Raw genomic sequence first — 13,501 nt, forward strand, 5'->3', positions numbered from 1 at the left:
CCCGACATCAACCCCTTCAGCATGAGGGTAAGTACAGGAAAGGAGAACATTTACTCCGACATCAACCCCTTCAGTGCGAGGGTAAGTACAGGAAAGGAGAACATTTACCCCGACATCAACCCCTTCAGCATGAGGGTAAGTACAGGAAAGGGGAACATTTACCCCGACATCAACCCCTTCAGTGTGAGGGTAAGTACAGGAAAGGGGAACATTTACCCCGACATCAACCCGTTCAGTGTGAGGGTAAGTACAGGAAAGGGGAACATTTACCCCGACATCAACCCCTTCAGTGTGAGGGTAAGTAGAACATAGAACATAGAACATAGAACATACAGCACAGAACAGGCCCTTCGGCCCACAATGTTGTGCCGATCCTTTGTCCTCTGTCAAGGACAATTTAATCTATACCCCATCATTCTCCTTTATCCATATACCTATCCAAAAGCCTTTTGAAAGTCCCTAAAGTTTCTGACTCAACAACTTCCCCGGGCAAGGCATTCCATGCCTCGACCACTCTCTGGGTAAAGAACCTTCCCCTGACATCCCCCTTATATCTCCCACCCTTCACCTTAAATTTATGACCCCTTGTAACGCTTTGCTCCACCCGGGGAAAAAGTTTCTGACTGTCTACCCTATCTATTCCCCTGATCATCTTATAAACCTCTATCATGTCACCCCTCATCCTTCTCCTTTCTAATGAGAAGAGGCCTAGAATGTTCAGCCTTTCCTCGTAAGACTTATTCTCCATTCCAGGCAACATCCTGGTAAATCTCCTCTGCACCCTCTCCAAGGCTTCCACATCCTTCCTAAAATGAGGCGACCAGAACTGCACACAGTACTCCAAATGAGGCCTTACCAAGGTCCTGTACAGCTGCATCATCACCTCACGGCTCTTAAATTCAATCCCTCTGCTAATGAACGCTAACACCCCATATGCCTTCTTCACAGCCCTATCCACTTGAGTTGCAACTTTCAATGATCTATGCACATAGACCCCAAGGTCTCTCTGCTCCTCCACATGCCCAAGAACCCTACCGTTAACCCAGTATTTTGCATTCATGTTTGTCCTTCCAAAATGGACGACCTCACACTTTTCAGGGTTAAACTCCATCTGCCACTTTTCAGCCCAGCACTGCAACCTATCCAAGTCCCTTTGCAGACGACAATAGCCCTCCTCGGTATCCACAACTCCACCAACCTTTGTATCATCTGCAAATTTACTGACCCACCCTTCGACTTCCTCATCCAAGTCGTTAATAAAAATCACAAACAGGAGAGGACCTAGAACTGATCCCTGCGGCACGCCACTGGTAACTGGGCTCCAGGCTGAGTATTTACCATCTAAGACCACTCTCTGCCTTCTATCAGTTAGCCAATTCTTAATCCAACTGGCCACATTCCCCACTATCCCATGCCTCCTGACTTTCTCCATAAGTCTACCATGGGGGACCTTATCAAATGCCTTACTAAAATCCATGTACACCACATCCACTGGTTTACCCTCATCCACTTGCTTGGTCACCTGCTCAAAGAATTCAATCAGGCTTGTGAGGCAAGACCTACCCCTCACAAAACCGTGCTGACTGTCCCGAAGTACAAGAAAGGGGAACATTGAAAATGATATCAACCCCTTCAGAGCGAGGGTAAGTACAGGAAAGGGGAACATTTACCCCGACATCAACCCCTTCAGCATGAGGGTAAGTACAGGAAAGGGGAACATTTACCCCGACATCAACCCCTTCAGCATGAGGGTAAGTACAGGAAAGGGGAACATTTACTCCGACATCAACCCCTTCAGCATGAGGGTAAGTACAGGAAAGGGGAACATTTACTCCGACATCAACCCCTTCAGTATGAGGGTAAGTACAGGAAAGGGGAACATTTACTCCGACATCAACCCCTTCTGTGCGAGGGTAAGTACAGGAAAGGGGAACATTTACCCCGAAATCAACCCCTTCAGTATGAGGGTAAGTGCAGGAAAGGGGAACATTTACCCCGACATCAACCCCTTCAGTGCGGAGGGTAAGTACAGGAAAGGGGAACATTTACCCCGAAATCAACCCCTTCAGTATGAGGGTAAGTACAGGAAAGGGGAACATTTATCCCAATATCAACCCCTTCAGTATGAGGGTAAGTACAGGAAAGGGGAACATTTACCCCGACATCAACCCCTTCAGTATGAGGGTAAGTACAGGAAAGGGGAACATTTACTCCGACATCAACCCCTTCAGCATGAGGGTAAGTACAGGAAAGGGGAACATTTACTCCGACATCAACCCCTTCTGTGCGAGGGTAAGTACAGGAAAGGGGAACATTTACCCCGAAATCAACCCCTTCAGTATGAGGGTAAGTGCAGGAAAGGGGAACATTTACCCCGACATCAACCCCTTCAGTGCGGAGGGTAAGTACAGGAAAGGGGAACATTTACCCCGAAATCAACCCCTTCAGTATGAGGGTAAGTACAGGAAAGGGGAACATTTATCTCAATATCAACCCCTTCAGTATGAGGGTAAGTACAGGAAAGGGGAACATTTACCCCGACATCAACCCCTTCAGTGTGAGGGTAAGTACAAGAAAGGGGAACATTTAAAATGATATCAACCCCTTCAGAGCGAGGGTAAGTACAGGAAAGGGGAACATTTACCCCGACATCAACCCCTTCAGTATGAGGCTAAGTACAGGAAAGGGGAACAGTTACCCCGACAGCAACCCCTTCAGTGCGAGGGTAAGTACAGGAAAGGAGAACATTTACTCCGACATCAACCCCTTCAGTGCGAGGGTAAGTACAGGAAAGGGGAACATTTACCCCGACATCAACCCCTTCAGTGCGAGGGTAAGTACAGGAAAGGGGAACATTTACCCCGACATCAACCCCTTCAGTGCGAGGGTAAGTACAGGAAAGGGGAACATTTACCCCGACATCAACCCCTTCAGTATGAGGGTAAGTACAGGAAAGGGGAACATTTATCTCAATATCAACCCCTTCAGTATGAGGGTAAGTACAGGAAAGGGGAACATTTAGCCCGACATCAACCCCTTCAGTGTGAGGGTAAGTACAAGAAAGGGGAACATTTAAAATGATATCAACCCCTTCAGAGCGAGGGTAAGTACAGGAAAGGGGAACATTTACCCCGACATCAACCCCTTCAGTATGAGGGTAAGTACAGGAAAGGGGAACATTTATCTCAATATCAACCCCTTCAGTATGAGGGTAAGTACAGGAAAGGGGAACATTTACCCCGACAGCAACCCCTTCAGTGCGAGGGTAAGTACAGGAAAGGAGAACATTTACTCCGACATCAACCCCTTCAGTGCGAGGGTAAGTACAGGAAAGGGGAACATTTACCCCGTCATCAACCCCTTCAGTATGAGGCTAAGTACAGGAAAGGGGAACAGTTACCCCGACAGCAACCCCTTCAGTGCGAGGGTAAGTACAGGAAAGGAGAACATTTACTCCGACATCAACCCCTTCAGTGCGAGGGTAAGTACAGGAAAGGGGAACATTTACCCCGACATCAACCCCTTCAGTGCGAGGGTAAGTACAGGAAAGGAGAACATTTACTCCGACATCAACCCCTTCAGTGCGAGGGTAAGTACAGGAAAGGGGAACATTTACCCCGACATCAACCCCTTCAGTATGAGGGTAAGTACAGGAAATGGGAACATTTAGCCCGACATCAACCCCTTCAGTATGAGAGTAAGTACATGAAAGGGGAACATTTACCCCAACATCAACCCCTTCAGTCCGGAGGGGAAGTACAGGAAAGGGGAACATTTACCCCGACATCAACCCCTTCAGTCCAAGGGTAAGTACAGGAAAGGGGGAACATTTACCCCGACATCAACCCCTTCAGTACGGAGGGTAAGTACAGGAAAGGGAAACATTTCCCCCAACATCAAACCCTTCAGGGTAAGTACAGGAAAGGGGAACATTTACCCCGACATCAACCCCTTCAGTACGGAGGGTAAGTACAGGAAAGGGAAACATTTCCCCCAACATCAAACCCTTCAGGGTAAGTACAGGAAAGGGGAACATTTACCCCAACATCAACCCCTTCAGTCCGGAGGGGAAGTACAGGAAAGGGGAACATTTACCCCGACATCAACCCCTTCAGTCCAAGGGTAAGTACAGGAAAGGGGGAACATTTACCCCGACATCAACCCCTTCAGTACGGAGGGTAAGTACAGGAAAGGGAAACATTTCCCCCAACATCAAACCCATCAGGGTAAGTACAGGAAAGGGGAACATTTTTCCCTTATTTTCTTCAAGCGCTTCTGTTTATTGGTTATAAATACTTTGGGAGAGATGGGCTGATTGACTGACAGTCAAGAATTATCCTTTGGGGCAATGGAGATTCTGGTTCCTTTCCGATTGGTGAACAGTGGCACCACTTGAGGATGCACCAATGGTGGGAGCATTGGGATGGAGAGGGGGAGGGGTTTGGAGGTCATGTGATGAGACCTCCAGGAATACAGCCGACCAGAGTTGGGGAACCCAATAACAGAGATGAATCACCCGGTCCCAACTGCCTTTGGTTCACACACAGGAGAATGACCTTCGGAGGCTGATGGAAGAGGAGGAGGGGAGACAATTAAAATAGTATTTTGAAAGGAAAGCAATGACTCACTCTCTTCTGAATCAGCGACTGTGGGTTTCTTGCTACCTTGAACTGAAGGAGAATGTTCCGTTAGTCGAGAGGCTGAATTTTAAATATGAAAAATATTTTGAACATCGGTTTATAGCCACTTACCTTTTTTGCTGCTGTCAGTCATTATGCTGGCATAAGTACAGGAATCAGGCTGAGCTGTAAGACAAACAGAATCCACTCTGAAACTGCCTGACTGATTTAACCTCCTCACTCTGGAATCATAGAATCTTACAGCACAACATCAACGGGTATTGATATAGCACTTTTAACATAGAAAAAGGTCACAAAACACTTCATAGTAAACAGACTAAAATTTGGCACTGAGTCACAAAGACGGACATTGGAACAGATGACCAAACACTTGGTCAAACAGGTCGGGTCGGTTTAAGGAGCCACTTAAAAGGAGAGAAGAGAAGTACAGAGGCGGAGAGGTTTCGAGAGGGAATCCCAGAGCTCAGGGGCCAGGTGGATGAAGGCGCGGCCACCAATAGTGTTACAATGAGAATCAGAGATGGGCAAGGGGCCAGAATTGAAGAAGTTCAGAATTCTCGGAGGATTGTAAGGTTAGAGGAGGTTACAGAGATAGGGAGGTGCAAGGCAATGGACAGATTTGAACACAGAAATAAAAACAAGAAAGTGATGGAAATACTCAGCAGATCTGGCAGAATCTGTGGAGAGAGCAGCAGAGTTAACGTTTCAGGTCTGCGACCCTTCATCAGTTTTTCCAGTCTCTACAAGTGACTGAAGACTTTCACCCCAGGACCGTTGGAGTAAATCTTCCCTGCACCCTCTCCAGGGGCTTGACATCCTTCCTAAAGTGTTTGCCACAACACTCCAGCTGGGGCCTTACCAGGGTTTTGTTAAGGTTTAGCATAACTTCCTTGCTTTTATACTCTGTGCCTCTGTTTATAAAAACACGGATTCTGTATGTCTTTTTAACATCCATCTCAATTAGTCCTTCAAAGACTTGTAAATGCACACTCCCACATCACTCTGTTTATGCAATTCCTTCAGAATTGTACCATTTAGTTCTCACTGTCTCTTTCACACTTCTCTGCATTCAGTTTCATCTGCCAAATGTCTGTCCATTTCACTGGTCCGTCTATGTTCTCCTGAGTCTGTTATTATCCTCCTTACGACATTTCAGAGTTTCATGTCATCTGTATACTTTGAAATTATGCCCTGTATGCTCAAGTCCAGGTTATTTAACATATAGAGCACTGGTTTCCCCAATATTGTTCACTTCCCTCCTGTCTGAAAAACAACTGCTCAACACGACTCTCTGCTTCTGACCGTCAGCCAATTTCATAACCACACAGCCAATAACCCTTTCAGCTCACGAGCTTCAATTTTTCTAACAAATTTATCATGTGATTCTTTATCAAACATCTTTTGAAAGTCCATATACATAATATTAACCAGACATGGAATATAAGCAACATGGATACGAAATTGGCTGAGTGACAGGAAACAGAAAGTCGTGGTTAATGGATGTTTCTTGGACTGGAGGAAGGTTTTTATGAAATTCCCCAGGGGTCAGTGTTAGGACTCTTGCTCTTCCTGATATATATTAATGACCCAGTCATTGGTGTACAGGGCACCATTTCAAAATTTGTGGATGATACAAAACTTGGAAACAATGTGATCTTTGAGGAGGATAGTGCAGAACTTCAAAAGGTTGTTGGAATGGGTGATCAAGTGGCAGATGAAATTTAATGCAAAGAAGTGTGAAGTGATTCATTTTGGTAGGAAGAACGCAGAGAAACAATATAAAATAAAGGATACAGTTCTAAAGCGGGTGCAGGGGCAGAGGGACCTGCGTGTATATATTGAAGGTGGTAGGTCAGATTAAGAAAATGGTTTATTAATAGGGGCCTAGAGTACAAAAGCAAGGAAGTTGTATGAAACTTGTATAGAACACTGCTTCGGTCTCAACTGGAGTATTGTGTCCAATTCTGGATGCCACACTTTAGGAAAGATGTGAAGGCATTAGAAAAAGTGCAGAAAAGATTCACAAGAATGGTTCCAGGGATGAGGAACTTCAGTTACGTTGATAGTTTGGAGAAGTTGGGACTGTTTTCCTTGGAGAAAAGAAGGTTGAAAGGAGATTTGATAGAGGTATTAAAAACCATGAGGTGTCTGGAAAGCGTAGATAGGGAAAAACTGTTCCCATTGGTGGAGGGATCAAGAACAAGAGAGAACAGATTTAAGGTAATTGGCAAAAGAAGCAATGGTGACATGAAAAACATTTTTATGCAGCAAGTGGTTAGGATCTGGAATACACTGCCTGAGAGGGTGGTGGAGGCAGGTTCAATCGAGGCATTCAAGAGGGAATTGAATTATAATCTGAAAAGTGAGAATGTGCAGGGCTACAAGGAGAAGGTAGGGAGTGGCCAGTGCAGACATGATGGGCCGAAAGGCCTCATTCTATGCTGTAACAATTTTGTGATTCCGTGACATCCTTACGGATGAGCCCAGATGTGCTGCTGGGGGCTAATGGGGCAGTGTAGAGTCATTGAGTTATACAGCACAGAAACAGGCCCTTCGTGCATTTGTTTCAATGCGAGAAGTATAACAGGTAAGGCAGATGAACTTAGAGCTTGGATTAGTACTTGGAACTATGATGTTGTTGCTATTACAGAAACTTGGTTGAGGGAAGGACAGGATTGGCAGCTAAATGTTCCGGGATTTAGAAGCTTCAGGCGGGATAGAGGGGGATGTAAAAGGGGTGGGGGAGTTGCATTACTGGTTAAGGAGAATATCGCAGCTGTACTGCGGGAGGACACCTCAGAGGGATCATGCAGTGAGGCAATATGGGTGGAGCTCAGGAATAGGAAGGGTGCAATCACGATGTTGGGGGTTTACTACAGGCCTCCCAACAGCCAGCAGGAGATAGAGGAGCAGATATGTAGACAGATTTTGGAAAGATGTAAAAGCAACAGGGTTGTAGTGGTGGGTGATTTTAACTTCCCCTATATTGACTGGAACTCACTTAGTGCTAGGGGCTTGGATGGGGCAGAATTTGTAAGGAGCATCCAGGAGGGCTTCTTGTAACAATATGTAGATAGTCCAACTAGGGAAGGGGCCATACTGGACCTGGTATTGGGGAATGAGCCCAGCCAGGTAGTCAAAGTTTCAGTAGGGGAGCATTTCGGGAACAGTGATCATAATTCCGTAGGTTTTAAGGTACTTGTGGATAAGGATAAGAGTAGTCCTCGGGTGAAGGTGCTAAATTGGTGGAAGGCTAATTATAACAATATTAGGCAGAAACTGAAGAATTTAGATTGGAGGCGGCTGTTTGAGGGTAAATCAACATCTGACATGTGGGAGTCTTTCAAACGTCAGTTGATTAGAATCCAGGACCAGCATGTTCCTGTGAGGAAGAAGGATAAGTTTGGCAAGTTTCGGGAATCTTGGATAACGCAAGATATTGTGAGCCTAGTCAAAAGGAAAAAGGAAGCATTCGTAAGGGCTGGAAGGCGAGGAACAGACGAAGCCCTTAAGTAATATAAAGACAGTAGGAAGGGACTTAAGCAAGGAGTCAGGAGGGCTAAAAGGGGTCATGAAAAGTCATTGGCAAACAGGATTAAGGAAATTCCCAAGGCGTTTTATACGTATATAAAGAGCAAGAGGGTAACCAGGGAAAGGGTTGGCCCACTCAAGGACAGAGAAGGGAATGTGTGGAGCCAGAGGAAATGGGCGAGGTACTAAATGAGTACTTTGCATCAGAATTCACCAAAGAGAAGGACTGGGTGGATGATGAGTCTAGGGAAGGGAGTGTAGATAGTCTCGGTCATGTCTTTATCAAAAAGGAGGAGGTGTTGGGCATCTTGCAAAGCATTAAGGTAGATAAGTCCCCAGGGCCTGATGGGATCTACCCCAGAATACTGAGGGAGGCAAGGGAAGAAATTGCTGGGGCCTTGACAGAAATCTTTGTATCCTCATTGGCTACAGGTGAGGTCCCAGAGGACTGGAGAATAGCCAATGTTGTTCCTTTGTTTAAGAAGGGTAGCAAGGATAATCCAGGAAATTATAGGCCGGTGAGCCTTACATCAGTGGTAGGGAAATTATTAGAGAGGATTCTTCGGGACAGGATTTACTCCCATTTGGAAACAAACGAACTTATTAGCGAGAGGCAGCATGGTTTTGTGAAGGGGAGGTTGTGTCTCACGAACTTGATTGAGTTTTTTGAGGAAGTGATGAAGATGAAGGAAGGGCAGTGGATGTTATCTATATGGACTTCAGTAATCTGTATGGACTTCAGACAAGGTCCCTCATGGCAGACTGGTACAAAAGGTGAAGTCACACGGGAGCAGAGGTGAGCTATCAAGATGGATACAGAACTGGCTCGGTCATAGAAGACAGAGGGTAGCAGTGGAAGGGTGCTTTTCTGAATGGAGGGATGTGACTAGTGGTATTCCGCAGGGATCAGTGCTGGGACCTTTGCTGTTTGTAGTATATATAAATGATTTGGAGGAAAATGTAGCTGGTCTGATTAGTAAGTTTGCGGACGACACAAAGGTTGGTGGAGTTGCGGATAGTGATGAGGATTGTCGGAGGATACAGCAGGATATAAATCGGTTGGAGACTTGGGTGGAGAAATGGCAGATGGAGTTTAATCCGGACAAATGTGAGGTAATGCATTTTGGAAGGTCTAATGCAGGTGGGACGTATACAGTAAATGGCAGAACCCTTAGGAGTATTGACAGGCAGAGAAATCTGGGCGTATAGGTCCACAGGTCACTGAAAGTGGCAACGCAGGTGGATAAGGTAGTCAAGAAGGCATACGACATGCTTGCCTTCATCGGTCGGGGCATAGAGTATAAAAATTGGCAAGTCATGCTGCAGCTGTACAGAACTTTAGTTAGGCCACACTTAGAATATTGCGTGCAATTCTGGTCGCCGCACTACCAGAAGGATGTGGAGGCTTTGGAGAGGGTACAGAAGAGGTTTACCAGGATGTTGCCTGGTCTGGAGGGCATTAGCTATGAGGAGAGGTTGGATAAACTCGGATTGTTTTCACTGGAACGACGGAGGTGGAGGGGCGACATGATAGAGGTTTACAAAGTTATGAGCGGCATGGACAGAGTGGACAGTCAGAAGCTTTTTCCCAGTTTGGAACAGTCAGTTACTAGGGGACATAGGTTTAAGGTGAGAGGGACAAAGTTTAGAGGGGATGTGCGAGGCAAGTTCTTTACACAGAGGGTGGTGAGTGCCTGGAACCTGCTGCCGGGGGAGGTGGTGGAAGCAGGTACGATAGCGACATTTAAGAGGCATCATGACAAATACATAAATAGGATGGGAATAGAGGGATACGGTCCCTGGAAGTGCAGAAGGTTTTAGTTTAGGCAGGCATCAAGATCGGCGCAGGCTTGGAGGGCCGAATGGCTTGTTCCTGTGCTGTACTGTTCTTTGTTCAAAGGCGACTAACAGCCCAGTCCTCTGGGCAAGATCGATCCGGTTCCGGACCTGGTGGATGTTGTCCTGGATGGACCGGCTCGGGACTGTGTAGGAATGGTCAGGTTGGATCATGTGGGCCAGCACGGAGCCCAGGCGGGTAGACAACGCCCGGGCAAAGATCTTATAATCCGTGCTGAGGACTGAGAAATTGTGAAATCTGCAGTGAGACCTGCTGCTGCCGTTGATGTTGAGGCTGGCTATGGTTATCTTCATGTCAAAGGTACTTAAAGACCGTCACCAATACCTCACTGTGAGGCAGCAGCAGACGTGCACCTGGCTTTCCACTCTCCCATTGAGGAACGCATTAAATCGGTGCCTCTCAACCAGTTTCACACCCGTGCCCTTCCTCTCTTTCTTGAGGGTGGCACGGACAGACTGAATGATCAGCGCCAGATTTGACCAACGGCCGAGGGCCAGCTGAACTTTAGTGCAGCACCCCTTGCAAGCCACGAGGAAATCCTGGAGTTCCTCTGTGGGGATGAGAGGAGACTCGGTGGGAGGCACGAGGGACTCCACCACCTCACTGGCGATGGAATCAAGATCGTCCTCCGTGCCCTACACTGAGTCCCCAGCCTCTTCCGGGTCGTCACTGCCAGTGGCCAACACACCCATCACACACTGTGGGGCGGACATCCCAGCCACGCCAGCTGGTCCCACCTCCGTCACGATCCCACCCCCAGGATCGATGGCGGAGGAGTCTTCTCTGGGTTCTCGTGTGGAACTGGAGCCTTTGGGCGCCAGCGGCTCAGGACCCCCCTACACCTCCGTCCCCAGGCCAATGAGGGGAGATGGAAATTCCCAACTTCAGAAATTCAACCAGAGCCGAGACCAGAGGTGGAGAGACGAGGTCATCTCCTGCCCCATCAGCACCCACAGGCCCAGCAGATGGGGCAGCACTTTCAGTTATAACTGGGTCGTGTATGTCCTGGTCCAGAGTGGATTTTGGCTGGGAGGTCCGACATTTTAGGGCCTCGCCCTCCCCTCCATTTAGGGCACCTGACCCAGTGGCAGAATAGGAGGCGTCCCCAGGCTCCCCTACCACAAGTAGAGCTCCACTTGCACCAACAGGAGGGGCATTATGTACAGGAGCCTCCACCTCCCCTCTATCCTGAGGGGTAGGGAGCTGCTGCCCAGACTTTTCAGCCTTGATGTTGGTGGTGATGGGGGGAACCTGGGGACCCGAAATAGGAGACAGCTTCCCTCCAACAGACGGGCCCTGCGGTGCAGGGCCCTGTGATACCTCTGTGGAGGGGTGCCTTCTCCTCTTTTTCCCACTTGGGCGTGGAGGCTCAGAGACCTCCATGTCATCAGAGGCCTCCGCCTCCTCCATTTTTTTTAGCTACCCTGGGCCTGAGCCCAGCCCTGGGGAAGGTGGGTTCCCGAGGAACGGGCCTTAGGCTGAGCTCAGGCTCGGGTTGTGTCATGGTGTCCAGGGGACGCGCCTCATAGTGTTTATTTTTGCTCAGCACCTTCCTTCCACTCGGACAGGCACCCCCCTCCCTGCCGGAGGCCGTGAAGACCACAGCCTCCGGTACTGACTGAGCAGTGTCTGTAGGGGTAGGGGGAGTGGGAGGAGATGCTGTGGCGCCACCCTGGGCTGCCGAGGTGGAGTTGGCAGCTGGGAGGTTGGGATAGTTCTTACGAACATGCCCCAGCCCCTTGCAGACATGGTACCGCGTCCCATCCAAAGTCCAGAAGGCGCAGTAGGCTGTTCCCTGGAACTCCACATTGAAGTGGCCCTCCAAGACCTCCTCCCTAACCAGCTGCATAAATATCTGATGGCAGAAGGAGTACACATGCCGGAGGCTGTTTTCCCGAAGACCAAGCGGGACTGGGGTAAGCCCTGACTTCACCTCCCCCAGATGGTGCATGTGGGGGAGGAGCAGCTCACTGGGAATGAAGGGTGGGACATTAGACAACATTATCCACTGCGCAGTGGCCCCCAGAGGGTCCACCGGCAGGGAGGTCCCCCGCACAGTGAGCCCCTTACTCAGGGCCAGAGACGCCGCCCGCTCGGTCTTCAGGAAGAACACAGCCTTCCCGTACATCTTCGAGCTGCAACAACAGACGAGGGGCCGACAACCTTGGCCATCACCTTTATGCAAGCCTCAGTAGACATGTTGGGGTGGGCACTGCTCTTTACCCCATGACCAGAAGTGAGCAGCTTGAATGGTGATGGGGCCACATGGGTGGCTGCAGAGACTGCAGCCGCATAGGTGTTAGAGGGCCCCGCCACCGGCACAGATGGACTTGCCATGGGTCAAGAGCTAAACCCCACCCCAATTGTAGGCCTACAGATTTCAAATAAAGCAAGCAAATTAGTAAATAAATGTATAATAAGTTAGGGGAGAGGCAGAGGGATACTGAAGAGGAAAAGAGAGGCTGGGAGTGCTGACTTGTTTTACCAAAGTGGTATGACAGATAACAGTTCAATCAAGCAGTCCTTCACAAGTTCTTCTGGTCTTCCAGTTGGGGAGAGGTGTCTTCACCTGGGTCAGCCGAAAACTGCCCACGCACTTTCTGTCTTCTGCTTTCTTCTTAGCCAGGCAGCTTCAGCTGACCCAGGCTGGGCAATCGGGGTGGGGGGAGGGAGCTTCCTTGTATATTTAGTGCAACTGCACAGCTCCCTGCAGAATTGTGCAGCCCCTACCCCTTGTTCTTCCGGCCTCTCCAACCTCTCCCAACAGTCCAAATAAATATAAGTTTGGTGCTCAACACCCACCTCGAAATACAGACGTATTCCAAAGTCTTTCCTCTGCAGCAAAAGTTGTTTGAAAGTTTTTGCAGTTCTCTCCTCAGCACTCCCTCTCCAGCAACACCTCCAGCAACTGACTGCAGAACTGTCAGCTTCACCTCGTTGAGGCACTCAGCACTCAGGCTTCCCAATCAGAGAGGAGCCAACCGCGTTTTTTTTCTTTTTTTTTTATAAGGTGGCCTTTATACCGCAGGCCCCATTTACGTATTTTATGTCGAGGGGGCCTTTATTTTCCAGGCCCTCTTTATATACATTTTATAAAAATAACTTTTTTTGAAAAACAGATAAATAAAACAAAACTCACAGTGGCACAGTGGTTAGCACCACAGCTCCAGCGACCCGGGTTCAATTCTGGGTACTGCCTGTGTGGAGTTTGCAAGTTCTCCCTGTGTCTGCGTGGGTTTCCTCCCACATGCCAAAGACTTGCAGGTTGATAGGTAAATTGGCCATTAGCAATTGCCCCTAGTATAGGTAGGTGGTAGGGAAATATAGGGACAGGTGGGGATGTGGTAGGAATATGGAATTAGTGTAGGATTAGTATAAATGGGTGGTTGATGGTCGGCACAGACTCGGTGGGCCGAAGGGCCTGTTTCAGTGCTGTATCTCTAAACTAAACTAAAATGCCATTTTCGCGTCA

General features: G+C 48.3%; 1 protein-coding gene across 8 annotated transcripts in view; it reads right to left on the reverse strand.

Moving 5' to 3' along the window:
- Positions 1-13,501, reverse strand: part of LOC137368898 (uncharacterized) — a 140,136-nt gene that overhangs the window by 73,139 nt on the left and 53,496 nt on the right. For all 8 annotated transcript variants that reach the window (XM_068029154.1, XM_068029159.1, XM_068029158.1 and 5 more), the window contains 2 exons: positions 4,752-4,805; positions 4,629-4,670 (listed from right to left, as the gene is read on the reverse strand). In XM_068029154.1, coding sequence (XP_067885255.1) covers positions 4,629-4,670; positions 4,752-4,805 — 96 coding nt within the window. The remainder of the gene's footprint in view (positions 1-4,628; positions 4,671-4,751; positions 4,806-13,501) is intronic.

This window comes from Heterodontus francisci, chromosome 4 (assembly GCF_036365525.1).
Source record: "Heterodontus francisci isolate sHetFra1 chromosome 4, sHetFra1.hap1, whole genome shotgun sequence".
NCBI classification, from domain to species: domain Eukaryota; kingdom Metazoa; phylum Chordata; class Chondrichthyes; order Heterodontiformes; family Heterodontidae; genus Heterodontus; species Heterodontus francisci.